Source organism: Equus przewalskii, chromosome 3, assembly GCF_037783145.1.
Source record: "Equus przewalskii isolate Varuska chromosome 3, EquPr2, whole genome shotgun sequence".
In the NCBI taxonomy this organism is placed as follows: Eukaryota; Metazoa; Chordata; class Mammalia; order Perissodactyla; family Equidae; genus Equus; species Equus przewalskii.
The window spans coordinates 56,479,915-56,494,053 of NC_091833.1; the positions used below are offsets into that span (position 1 = coordinate 56,479,915).

General features: G+C 40.0%; 1 protein-coding gene across 2 annotated transcripts in view; it reads left to right on the forward strand.

Moving 5' to 3' along the window:
- The first annotated feature begins 639 nt into the window (after positions 1 to 639).
- ANTXR2 (ANTXR cell adhesion molecule 2) overlaps positions 640 to 14,139 on the forward strand; it is a 138,811-nt gene continuing 125,311 nt past the window's right edge. The window contains exons 1-3 of one of the 2 annotated variants that reach the window (XM_070612721.1): positions 640 to 769; positions 2,452 to 2,523; positions 4,602 to 4,673. In XM_070612721.1, coding sequence (XP_070468822.1) covers positions 4,609 to 4,673 — 65 coding nt within the window. In that variant the 5' untranslated portion in view covers positions 640 to 769; positions 2,452 to 2,523; positions 4,602 to 4,608. Of the gene's footprint in view, positions 1,800 to 2,451; positions 2,524 to 4,601; positions 4,674 to 14,139 lie in introns of both variants that reach the window. The other variant, XM_008518531.2, reaches the window with a different exon arrangement.

A 14,139-nucleotide genomic window follows, 5' to 3' on the forward strand; every position in this document is an offset into this window, starting at 1 on the left:
TCAACTGTAAGTCCTAGAACAGTGCCTAATAGATAGTTGATACTCAGTAAATCTTGTTGAAGTGACGGGGGTCTATCCTCAAAGAGCTTGCAAATCTGGTTGCATATCAAAGATAAAGTAAATGAAAAATTAAATACAGAAAACAAGAAACACAAGAGATGCTAAAAGGCAGTATGTGATTATTATAAAAACTTTTTATCATAAAGTATTGACTTAGTTAAAATATAAAGAGGACGTGACACCTCATATTGCCATCAATCATTGATAGGTATACCAGTGAGACTGTAAGTTCTAAAAGCCAGTTCGCACAAGGAGAGGGCAGAAGTCATAGGTGGAGGTGGCTGGGAGGGGAGAAGAGGGAGGGGGTGTAGAATGAGTAGGCAGAGAATTTGAATGCACACAAACTTCAGCTCCTGCACGTTTGGCAAGGGCAGCCTAGCTTGCTCCGAGATGAAATTCTTAATATCTGGAGTTCAGGGTGAATGAGAGTGGGATGAAATATTTTGAAGTACAACTTTCCACTTCTAAAGAGTTTGCCATTTCTTGGCTTGGTGAAACAAAACTACAAAGTAAGTTTATAAAAAAAAGAGGAAGTTGCCTTTCTTAGGTAGGGGCGTGGTAAGTAAAAACCGTGTACTTGTGGTAGTGGGGGTGGGGCGGAGTGAGGAGGCCATCACCTCCCTTGGAATTGCTAGTCTTTGGTCTCCCAGCCACACAGAGAGCTGTTCTGCACAGCTGCTGAAACAGGCCAGGCCTGCAGGATATATGGGTATGTTTAGTTTCAAGAGGACATTTGTTTTTCTAAACTCCTTCTCCCCTTTCCAAAATCTGGCAAGCGTTAGTCATCTTCAACTCGGCACGAACCCACAAGTGTGCGTGTGTGGCTCGGCGAGCTCAGATGAGGCCCCGCCCTCGCCCTGAGGCGCACACTGACACACTCAGACAAGACTTGGCCAGATTGCGCTCTTGGCCCCGGTCAGAGTGGCTGCTCTCGAGCCTCTAGCCCCAGGGCCGGCTCAGCCTCCTCCCCTGAAGGGACCGCCCGGCTGCGCCGTGCCAGAGCCGAGCACAAGGAGGAAAGTTTGGCGAGCCGGGCGGAGTTGGGCCGCCGGAGGAAGGGAACCAGGAGAGAGGGATCTCCGCTCCAAGTTTGCGCGGCCGTCGCCGAGTCCCGGGGGCCCTGCCCCGCCGCGCACTACAGCCCCCGGACCTCAGCCCTCCCGGCGGAATGCGCCTCGCGGTCCGGGTCCGAGGCAGGCGCTAGAGGCGCGGCCAGAGACCAAGGGGAACTTCTCTTTCGAGCTGTCGCCTTGGGCCCTCATTGTCTGCAGGAACTCTCCGGAATCCGGAGGGGGAGGACTGGATCGCGCTTCCACTGGGATTCGTCAAGAGTTCCGGCGGCAGCTGCGGCGGCTGCAGAGTCTCCCTTTGTCCTCCTAGGACCTCCCTCCCTCTTTTTCTCCCTCCCTCCCTTTCTCTCTCCCACTGTCAGTTAGTGGGTCCCGCTGCCCCAGGCGCCGGCGTCCTAGCTGCCCACTGCCCCTCACCCCGCGGTGTGTCCCTGGTGACTGCTACCCTTAGCGTCCCCACCGAATCGAGCCGAGGGGGCTGCGAGCGGGAGGGAAGTCTCAGGCCCCTGGCCGCAGGATGGTGGCGGGGCTGTCCCTGGCCCGCAGTCCCGGGAGCTGGCTGGTCCCCGGGCTGTGGCTGCTGGTGCTCAGCGGTCCTGGGGGGCTGGTGAGCGCCCAGGAGCAGCCCTCCTGCAGAGGAGCCTTTGATCTCTACTTCGTCCTGGACAAGTGAGTGCCGGAGGGAGGTCCAGGGTCTTCCAGTGAGGGTGGAACTGGATGAGCGTGTCTGGGGAGGCTGAGAAGCGTGTGCGCCCTGGGGAGGGGTGTTAGAAAGCGGATGATAGGTGCCCTGTTGCTATGTCCGTCCGAAGGGCAAATGCTTTCGGATCTGTGCGGGCTGAGGGGCGATGGGAGGAGTCTGGAGCTGCTTGGCTTTCTGGGGAGGTGGGGAAGTCACTGCTTGCCAGTCATGGGGGCGTCTTGGGAAGTGGGAGTGCGACCGCTTGGGGTAGCCTTCTGCGTCCCTGGAACCCAGACAGGACTCATTCTCGGCCCGTTTGTCCTCACCCCCTCACGGTGGCTAAAGTTTGCCTGATTTTATCCTGATCGCAGCGCTGTCATTGTAGCCAAGAAAAGCCTAGGGTTCACAAACCCAGTGTGGTTTGCATTTCCGGCAAAAGAAGGCTGTGTTTATTTTGAAGAGCCAGGATCCTACTCCAAACAATTAACAGGCAGGTGGTCCCCGAAGATGGGTTGAGTGGCTTGATTCTTGTAGCACCAAAGTTTCAGTTACTGATGCTGTTGCTTTGCTTGAAGAAGAGGGTAGACTACCCCCATGTAACTGTTTTGTTTTTCTGATCAGTTCAATTTCATTTTTCAGGTCTGGGAGTGTGGCAAATAACTGGATTGAAATTTACGATTTTGTCAAGCAACTTACTGAGAGATTTGTGAGGTATTTCTCCCACTTTACTTGTCTAAGCAGGGCAGTTTGAGGTGGAGGGAAGTAGACCAAAGTGTGGGTCTCCGTTTCTTTGGGAAATCTTTTGCAAGGAAAGTCTTTCCTGAAATGTTGATTTCAGGAAACTAAGTGCCTCAAGGTCGTTATGACACACGTGCTGTTATTAGGACAGCCTTTCAATTGTTGAGGGCTTATTTCATCTGGATCCCAGACACTTGGCTCAGGCTGGGGAAGCATCTTCAAATACTATTCCAAATGTCTTTTCCTTTCTGAATTTTCATCTGTTTCGAATTTCAGTTATGCTTTCTCATAATTTATCACATTAAAAAAATTTTATGCTAATAGTATCCATAATATATTTTCCTTGCTACGCAATTCTTAGCATTTTAGAGGTCCTCATTAAAAAAAAAAAAAGTGTTGGTAAACTTCAAATGAACATGTGTTAATAACCCACTACCAGAAAAGGCACTTGTGTGTGTGTTTAAAGAAACGACTTGTGTTTACACAATGTGTGGGTGTGTGGCTGGTTTAAAATTTAACTGTTCTATATATGCAATAAGCCTTACTAGGAAAGACCGGTTTCCTCTCCTATAAAAAGCATAACTGCTATGAAATCTAGCTGACTCTCTTATTTAGAGGTAACTAGGAATTAGTGGCATCCCTATTTAAAAATAACCCCAGGACGCCACGCTTTTGAGGGTTTTTTCTTTTTTTTCTGCTCTTTTTTTAAAAAGAAAAAAAATGCAAAAAGCAAATGCAAGTTTATCAAGATAATGGAAAGGACACAAAAAAAGGAACTGTATCATTAAATATTGCTTCTTTCAGTCTTGTTAGCCCAAATGTTTTCTGTAAAACAGGCTTGGATGATCAAAACATTTTGAAAGTCATGTTGCAAGTAACTTCAAACAATCTGTAGAGGCCTAGGCAATCCTTGCTTTCAGTTATTGGCAGCAGTAAACTTATCCCTATAAAAATGTATGCTTGTCCGTGTTTAATCATCAGTCTCCTGCTTAAGAAGCCAAGTATAACACTCTCATTTCTGAACAGGGTCTGGGGTGAAACAGTCTAGGAAAGAAAAATAAACAAGGCCCTATATCCTTAAATGTCAAAGGCAGGAGAGACAGTTGTTTGTAAATTTTCTGACATAATCCAAGAGTGTGCAGAGAGTATGACATAAATTTTGATCAAAAGTGATGGATTATTTTCATACGACATTTTCAAGAAGTGGGGCCCTTATTATTTGGTCTGGTTTGCCAGTTGGAATTCTATAATACATAGTCTCTGGCTCAAGTTTAGTTGCTCAGTTACTTGCTAACAATATATTATAGGAAGTGAATAAAAGGTAATTACTGAGTAGAATGACTTTTAAAATATGTATGAGCCTTTGAGATCATTCCGATCTTCAGTTTATAGATCTTAGTTTTATATTTTTAGTTTCAGATCTTAGGAATAGTTGCACAAGAACCATTCTGTGAGATAAATGCCTAAAGCTTAAAAGATGTAGCTAATGGGGGCATTTGTTGCCAATTGGAAGTATGATGTCTGAGACTTGGAAAACTGAAAATGCCTCATCAAACATGATTTGTTAGTCTCTTTCACATTGTCCATGACACTCTTAAGTGTTCCCACTTTGGGATAACTTGTGTATGAACTCGTATCAGAGTTGTGGTCATTAAGTCAAACTGCCTGCTCCCCAGCCCTAAATATTGCTTGTGATAATCACTGTGAAGGGTTTGGCCTTCTTTAAGGAGATGAGGTAGACCACCAAGGGAAGAAGTGTTTTCTATGAGGATTTTACATTGGCCTAGAATTTATCTTTATAATTCGTCTTTTCCTAAATGACCTGTGGATCATGGAGGAGTATGTGAGTTCTGGGAAGTACGGACTAAATCCAAAATGACTTCTGCAGTAATGCTAAGCAGAGTTAGTGTACTTACTTAGGGAGCGCCATTCAAAAGAAGCCTGGACCATTCAGTGAGACTGCTTTTAAATGAGACTTTCTAGCTATACATCTGTATTGTATGAGTATTTCTTTTAAAAATGTTTTAACTGCCTCTTTTCTTATTTTGCAGCCCTCAAATGAGATTATCTTTCATTGTGTTTTCTTCTCAAGCAACCATTATTTTGCCATTAACTGGAGACAGGTTAGTGCATTATCTTTCACTGCAGGCTTTTAGTAGAGACTAATCATAAAGGAATGATTGATATTTCCAAGTGGTGATTCAGGCCTCTCAGCGGAAGCGAGCAAATGCAAAGACAATTCGGGTCTCTTTACTAATAGAGGGGAAAGGAGGTATGAGTGATAGAAAAGAGCAGATCATCTGGAAATCAATATCGTCCATATTGGCTGTGGAATGTACGATGAAACCCAGATATCTGCCTTAGTTGTATATTTACTGCTTCCTACCTTTCCCCTTCTCTGTTACTGTAAGTAGTTCTACATCTTTCTTATTGATGTACTATATTAATCAACTAGGAATTTGAAGAACATTAGGGAGGAGAAAGATATGGATCTATTTGGATAATTTACTAGATTCAGCAGACATCCTGAATCTCCAGTTTTACTCCGAGGTACACTGATGCTGAATATTTTTACCTTTCTAAAGGCACTTGCTTACTATTTTATATATAAACCCATATATTGTGTGTGTGTGTGTGTGTGTGTATTTACCTATATATCATAAAAGATGGGGCTTTTTCCAAGCCAATGTCACAGTATTTCATATGACCATTTCTATAGGTTTGAACCCATTGTGGCAAGTTAGAAGTAGTTGTTGACATACTTTGAAGAATGGCTGCTTTCCGTGGGATCAGTTTTGCTTGCTATACCATGAGTTCCACAGTAGGGAGATTTTCTTCTTCATTTTTGTATCCACTTCATTTAACACAAAGTATGCAAGAAACTTCTTGCTCAGTTCTTGTTGAATGAATGAATGGATTAGCATTATTTTGAAATCAAATTTCTCCAAACTGTAGTTTTAGCAAGGGAGGCTGATGTACTTTGTTTTGCATAATATATAGATTTATGGAAAGTTACGTGTGAATACAGCTTTTTAAATAAATTAATTTTTTCTTTACAAATGTCAAGAGTGGGCTGGCTCCATGGTGTAATGGTTAAGTCTGGTGCATTCTGCTTTGGCAGCCAAGGTTTGGTTCCTGGGCACAGACCTACACAACTCATCAGTTGTGCTGTGGCAGCAACCCACATACAAAATAGAGGAAGATTGGCACAGATGTTAGCTCAAGGCTGATCTTCTTTAAGGAAGAGAATAGAAAGATTGGCAACAGATGTTAGCTCAGGTCAAATATTCCTCAGCAAAAAAAATTGTCAAGAAAGTATAATATTTAAAGGGACTCAGGGAGAGAAGTTATTTATAATTCACAGAATTGATTTGGAAAATTATATGTATACAATCTTTTAATTTTTTTTGTGCTTTAAGTTTCACTTCTTCTGGAGAGGAAATCTCTCTGTAGGTGGGGAGTCCAGCTTATGACCTTGCACTTCTCATTGATACTTCCCTTCCAGACTTTCTTGTGTGCCTGTGGGTCTCATCAAGGGTCAGAGCAATAGTCGTCCCTTATGATCCATATACACCCTTCTATAGCCAGTGATAGAACAGTCCTTGGCTTCATGAAAAGAAATTTTCTCAGTTGCCCAGCTTAATTTCCAGAGAAACAGCTTTGGATCCAGCCTATCCATTAGGAGAAAAAAGGAACAATGTTATCATTTATGGAGTGCATATATAGAGAAAAGCACTTAGCATGATACCAGGCACATAGCAGACTCTCAGTAATTGTCACCTGCATATGTTGTGCCAGGTTCTCTGTTAGGTACTTTACATATGGGTCCTTCAGCACTTTGAAGATACAGTGTAGTCACTGGTTGACAAGATTGGTATTGCTTACACATGCACAGAAAGGATTTAAATCGTTAAACTAAATTAGAGATTCTTCCCTCAGTGTTGGTTGAGTCTGACAGGGGAGAGGTTGGAATGGGATAAAAAGGCTTCTATTTCAAGAGGCAGCATAATGTTGCAGTTAAGTCACTGAACCAGTTTATTAGCCAAATGGTCATGGACAAGTTACTTAACCTTTTAATGCCTCTAATTTTTTCCATCTGTATAATAATGATGATGACAATACCCACTTCATAAGATTGTTGTGAGGATTGAAGTCAGTGAGTATGGAGAATATAGGACAGAGTCTGGCACATATGTATTCAAGAGTTGAAAACTTTGTTATTATTATCACTATTATCTGGAGCTAGGGGATATGTAGTATTTTAATGATCAGGGAGGAATTACCCTTATATGAAGAGATTACTATCCTGCTTGAAAGGATTTATAATATTCCAGGAAGAATTTTAATAATGCTACTTGCAACTTATTTTATATATAGTTGGCTCCTTCGTCTCTTTTTAAATAGAAATATATTCAGTTTTAGCAAATTGCACCATCTGTGGCATGTTGAGTTGGTTTGGGGTGGCAGAAAGTACACTAAGAAGTTCTGGGTTAGAGTTCCAGTTTTGCCACTTACTGATTTAGAGACCTGGGTAAAATCATCTACTCAGTGCATCTGTTTTTATGTCTATAAACTGCTGCCATAATCTGCCATGTTTCCTTAAGAGAATTATGAAGATTGAAATAAGACAATGTATAGAAAAGTACTTTGTATATCACAAAACAGACTCCACTAAAGGATATTGTTTTCTGCTCTTGGTTGTTCTCTTATGAATTTTATCTCATTACATCAGTAACTTCTCAATTTTCTCTGGTCCTCTATATTTGGATATAGGGTCACTTTTCATCCATTACACACTTTCCAGTGTTTGGAAATAATTCACATATTTAGATGCAAGATCACTGAACAAATGTTTCCACAGCTATTGTGGGTCTTTGTTTCCAAGCCTAGAAATTGGAATTCTGCATATAAACTTTCTTGATGTCATATATCACCCTCATAAATAGATCTGAGTGCATGAGAAATGCAAAGGTTAAGTATGGCAGGTTTCACAATTTTGGTTTTATTACTCACAGTTCTTCAATACTTTGGTAAATATGAGAAGTACGCCTCTTTCACGTTTCTCAGTGTTGCTAAATATTCTCAGGAGAGGAAGCAAGTGTGGAAGGCGATAAGTCCGCATGGCAGGGCCATGTCTTCTGTTAGGGTTTCAGCATGGCATCTGATGCTATGTAAATGCATGAATAGAATAATAAACATGGCAAGAAATGATCAGTTGTACATTTTATATACTCATTTAAAAACCATATTCTTTTAAATATTTCCATTTGGAACACTCCCTTTTCTCTTGCCCCCATGATTCTTATCTTCCCTATATCTGTTAGTCCATCCATTCACCTACCTACCTACCTACTTGCCTACCTTATATATAATGTATTAAGCATTGTGGGCTCTGAGGGTAATGCAAAGATGAATAATCTAGCATTTGTGAGAGTAGGGGGTGTGCACATGCACATAAATGGCTCCAGGCTGTAATATAGGATCAGGTAAGAGGTAAGCGCTGAGTCTTGATTCAAGATGGAAAAATCCAGCCTCTCAATATTAGAGAATTTGAATCAAGACTAATTTTAAAGGATATTTTTAGTTATTATATTGCATAATTGGGGATAGTGAATTATGCTCAGTTCTGTTCAATATAATCTTAATGATATAAAAGTGAGGTACTTGAAAACATTTAATGAACAATTATTATGTGTCAGGCAGTGTGCAAAATGCTTTCCATTCATTACCTCATTTAATCCTCATATAAACTCCATGTAATACATATTATTATTATCTCAACTTTACAAATGAGGAGACTGAAGCTAAGAAAGGTAATGTAGCTTGTCCAAGGACACATAGTTAATAAGTTGCAAGCAATATATTAGCCAGAATGGTCTCTTAAATTATAAAGTAGATCATGCCACTCTCATGCTTAAGACAATCTAATGGCTTAGAATACAAAGCACACATCTCCCAATTGCCTAAAAGCCCTACCTGATTGCCTCACCCAGTCCTCTCCTGCCACATCGTGTGCCACAGTCTAGCCCATTGGCTTTCTTTCTATTCCCTGAACAGGCCAAGTTTGTTTCCACATTAGGAACTTTGCTCTTTCTCTGCCCCATGTCTTCCCCTGGCTCGCTCAGTCTTGTCATTTAGGCCTCATCCCATGTATCACCTTTTTTGAGAGGCCTTGCCTGGCCATCATGTCTGAAGGAACTTTGTCCTTCCTCCTCAGTAATCTCTCACAATACTCTATTTGGTTATCACTTTTTGAAATTGTTCTGTTAATTAATCATTTTTAACTCCACGACCCTAATGTAAACTACATGTGATCAGAGGGGCCTTCTTTGTCTTGCTCACCCATATATCCAACACCCAGAACAGAGCCTGGCACACAGTAGATGCTCAATAAATATTTGTTGAATGAATGATTGAGTTGGTCTGACTCTATTAACTACTATCGTATATTTTCTCTCTTTGAGAAATGATAAATGATGACTTGTGTGTGTAATTTTCCCCTTCCCACTCTTATAAATCAGTTATAAGCATTTCCACTTCTCTTTTCAGTTACTTGTCCCCAAATTGAAAAAGTCATATAATTGTTTGACCTGAGCATAATAATCAATTACCAAGAAAAAATATTCGTTAGGGAAACTTGTAGGAAATTAAAGAGAAGTCATTTGATTGTTTAGATAATATACATCTTTCTGTTATCTGAAAGGATTTCTTCTAATTCCTTAAAGTCTGAGTTAGAAATTCACTTGTGATAAAATAGTCTTTTGTGAGAGTTGGTAACTTAAAAATTAGTTCATTCATTTTGCAGGGAAATTTGGCAGTATCTGTAAAAATGTAGAAGCTTCCTATTAGCAATGCTACTTTTAGGACTATGTCCTGCTGAAGTACTGGCACCAGTGTGCAAAGACAGGTATCTGCAAAATTAGACACCGCAGCATTGTTCATAATAGTGAAAACTGTATTCAATCTAAATGCTCATCAATTGATGATACTATAATTAAGTTAGAGTATATACATAGAATGGGATACTATACAGTCATTAAAAGAATTAGAAAATCCATATATATTGACATAAAATATATCTAAGATATATTAATTGAGAAAAGCAAGTTGCAGAACACTGCTAAGTATGATTTTATTTCTGTAAAATAAAAACAAAAAGAATCTTTAAATGTTTTTATGGTGTGTATGTATGTAATCATAAATACGTGGAAGAAAGTCTGGAAAATATGCAACAAACTGCTAACAATGATACTGTTTTAGCAGTGAGATTCAACGTGGAAAGAGCCTTCATATTTTTAATTTCCATACATTTAGGTTATTCAATTTTAGGTCAACATTAATATACTATTTGCAAAAAATTAAACAAATGCTTAAATTAAAAGGGAATGTTACTGACTTCTTCTGTAGCCAGAGATAGCTATGTTGGAATCAGAATGGAATTGAGGGGTTGGAAAGAGTCAGCATTAGGAACAGAAGATGTCCAAGTATTACCTTGAAGGGTGCTGAAAGCTCCTTGTTAAAATGAAAACATCAGCATTGGACCTTGGGTCAAATAGACATAGGTGCTATCTACTAGCTGTGTGACCTTGGACAAGTTACTTTACTCCTTGCTGTCCAATTCCCTTGCCAGTTCAAAGGAGCTAATGATTCCTACCATACAGCAATGTTGGGACAATTAAATGCATATAATGCATAAGAAGGCCTAGCTGCTGACTGGGTAGTAAGGAGGCTAAGGTTGAAATGGGATTTGGAGGTTATCAATGTACACCATCATCATCATTTTCATCATGTGCCAGGATTCTAATAGAAGTTTAGAGAAGTCAAGTGACTTTGCTTGATGTGACAGCTAAGTAGTTAGAGCCAGGATTCACGCTCCGGTCTGCCTCCTGAGCACGAGCACTTCACCACTGCACTGCTTCAGTCTTGCTCTGTTCCTCTTCTCCAATTTTCACAATTAGTCAGAATTTGTCATAATTCAAAGACAGATTCATGCTCTAAATTTATTCTGTTTTCTTACAAACCAGTGAAGTGGAGAGAGGAAGTGACTGTAGTTTATTTTTGTTTGTTTGTTTTTAATTCTATTAAGGAAGCAATTATCTTGTTTAGAAAAGTCGGCTTTGGCCACATATTGTGCTAATCCTGAGAGGTCCGGGCATGGCAGCAGCTCAGAATCTAGTGATGAGTATGTTAATAGTTACTTTCAGTGAAGTCCCACATCTGCTTTATGAGTATGTTCCAGAAAATTAAATACATTGTTACTCATGCCTGGGAGACAGACCTGGCATGCTGAAGGGGTAAAATGCAGAGGTCAATTTCTCATGGCTCAGTCAGGCAGTGAATGGGGAAATGGAGTAAAAGTATACAAAATGCAGCAGGTGTGGACTTCAGGTGTGATCTGTGTACCATGCTTTGGTAAATGTAGGCTAAACTGGTTAACGTTTTTTCACAAAACCCTGATTGTGCAAAGCATTTTGTAAGCGGAATTTGTGAATCCAGGACCGCTACCTGGGATTCATTGGTCTGGACTCTGGACTATAGAGATCTTGACATATGTTGGCTTTAGAGTGACGTGCTAAATAAACAATAAACAGGTTTTTATATAAAGTGAAATAAGAGATAACCAAACCTGCCAGTTCCTAAGATAATAGAATATATTAGCCATGTTTCTGTTTAGAAAATAACCTTCTACTCTTTTGAAACCTTTACAAAATTTTAAGTTGAGAAGCTAGTAGAAAGCAATTACTTTTTAGTAATTTATCCTTCATGCAGTATGTAGTATAGCAGTATATAATAAAAAATAAATTTAGTGAGTATATTTGAATGAATGAACAAATTTACCCTCATATAATTTTTTCTTTTTTTTTTTTTCTTAAAGATTGGCACCTGGGCTAACAACTGTTGCCAATCTTTTTTTTTTTTTCTGCTTTATCTCCCCAAACCCACCCTGTACACAGTTGTATATCTTAGTTGCAGGTCCTTCTAGTTGTGGAGTTTTTTCTTATTTTGTCAGTCTGGTTAATACTGTGGTTTATTAATGGAAGGAGACAATAAAAGTAGTAGATAGAGTTCACTGGGCACTAACTGTGTATCAGACATTTTGCTAATGGGCCGGGCCTATGGCTTACTTTAACAAATAGAATGCAGCAGACATAAACATGAAACTGCCAATTCTAGGCCTAAGCCTTAATAAGGCATAAGAGTTTCTTTTCTTCTGCTCTTGGTAGCCAGCTGCCATATAAAAACTTTGACTACCTGAGACTGCCATGGTAGCAGGAAACTCAGCCTAGCCATGTAGAGAAGCCACGTGGAGGAGAATGAAGACTCTGGTCAATAGTCCTAGCTGAGATCTTAGGCAATAGCCAGCAGGAGCACCAGCACCAACTTGCTGACCCTGTGAGTGAGGCCGTTTCAACACTTCTAGCCATTCCAACTTCCCTGCTGACAACATGTGAAGCATAAGAACTGCCCATGCAATACACAGTATCATGAGAAACAATAAATTGTGTTTACACCACTAATTTCAGAGTAGTTTATTATGCAGCAATAGATAATCAAAAATAGGAATTGTGACTAGGGTGGGAGCTAAATGACCTTGAGGAGATTGATAGTAAAGACTGGAAGGGCCAATTGTTATTGGAAGCTGAAACACAGATGACCATGTATGTAGTGGTGGAAAGTTTGGTAGAATGGTGAAAAATAGAAAATGTACATAATGAACCTGTGGATATAGCTAAGGAGATTTCCAGGAAGAATGTTGAAGATGTCTGTCAGCTTGTTTCAGCTGCTTATGATGGTGTATGAGAGGCATGAGATGAGCTAAAGGAGGCAATCTTCCGTTTTCAAAGAGGATTTAGAGAAAACATAGAGCAGGACTTGATGGATTTGAAAATAAAACACTTTCTTATGCCCAGTCTCTCTTGGCAAAATACTCCCTAATTTAAGAAATGCCCTTAGATCAATGAGCAAACCCAGATTTCTGCCTGTGAAATGAGGCACCAGAGGAAAAATCAGGTAAGGGTGCAGTTGAAAGACCCTTTGTTATGACTTCAGAAAGATTTAAGATGATGCCTTGTAGACCCTCTCATCTAGACAAGAAGGCTTGTAAGAATCTAAAAGATGTGCCTCATAGATACTCTCAGGTAAACATAGGGCGTCTAAGAATCTTTTGGTATATGTCTCACCTAAGTTACAGCCTAAAGTAGAGAGGAGCTTCTTTTGAAGAAATTTTGTGCATGTGGCTTTTGTCCAATAGAGTGGATCATAATTTGATACACAGAAGTCTCACAAAATTTTTTCTTTACAAGATAAGTGTTTTTATTCCCATTTTGCAGATAAGGAAACAGCAACTCAGATCCATAGCAAGTAATGTAGGAAGTGGGATGGGAAACACTGTGATTCCAGGTCTTAACCCTTGCCTCCCCTATCCTGCTCTGAGGGCTGAACGTTGGCTGTAGCCTGGCTTAGTTCCTGGGGGACGAGAGGAGTTGAGGCAGATGCTCTTGTTTGGTTCCACCTCTTCTCATGTCTGAGTGTTCTGGTAGGTGCTGTCCATGTTTGTCAATGGAATCTGAGGACTTTGTTCTTTTTTAAAATTTTTTTATTTCCTTGAGGTCACATTGGTTTATAACATTGTATAAATTTCGAGTGTACATCCTTGTATTTTGGGTTCTGTATAGACTGCATTCTGTTCACCACCAAAAATCTAGTTTCCATCTGTTATCATACATATGTGCCCCTTTTCCCCTTTCACCCTACCTCCAACCCCTTATCCTCTGGTAACCACCAATCTGTTCTCTGTATCTGTGTATTTATTTGTTTGTCAATCTTGCACATATGAGTGGAATCATACGGTATTTATCTTTCTCTGTCTGACTTATTTTGCTTGGCACAATACCCTCAAGGGTATTATGGTATATATATATATACACTGTCCCTTCTTTATCCATTCATCTGTTGATGGGCACTTAGGTTGATTCCAAATCTTGGCTATTATGAATAATGCTGCAGTGAACATAGAGGTGCATATATATTTTCGAATTAGTGTTTCATGTTCTTTGGATAGATACCCAGCAGTGGAATAGCTGGATCATATGTTATTTCTATTTTAATTTTTGAGAAATCTTCATACTGTATTCCATAGTGGCTGCACCAGTTTGCATTCCCACCAGCGGTTGTACAAGGGTTCCCTTTTCTCCACATCTTCTCCAATGCTTGTTATTTCTTATCTTTGTAATAAGAGTCATTCTGATGGGTATGAGGTGATATCTCATTGTGGTTTTGATTTGCCTTTGCCTAATAATTAGTGATGTTGAACATCTTTTCGTGTGCCTCTTGGCTATCTGTATATCTTCTTTGGAAAACTGTCTGTTCATATCCTCTGCCCATTTTTTGATCAGGTGGTTCATTTTTTTATTGCTGAGTTATATGAGTTCTTTACGTATTGTATTTTAGTTTTAAAGATTATCCTAGTTACTCAAAAACCCCTTCAATAGAAGGACTGGCAAAATAGGTAAGGTAAAGAGCATTCCAACAACATGGAAAGGTTTTAAATTAGATTAGATCAGAGGTTCTTCATTCTGCCTGCACATT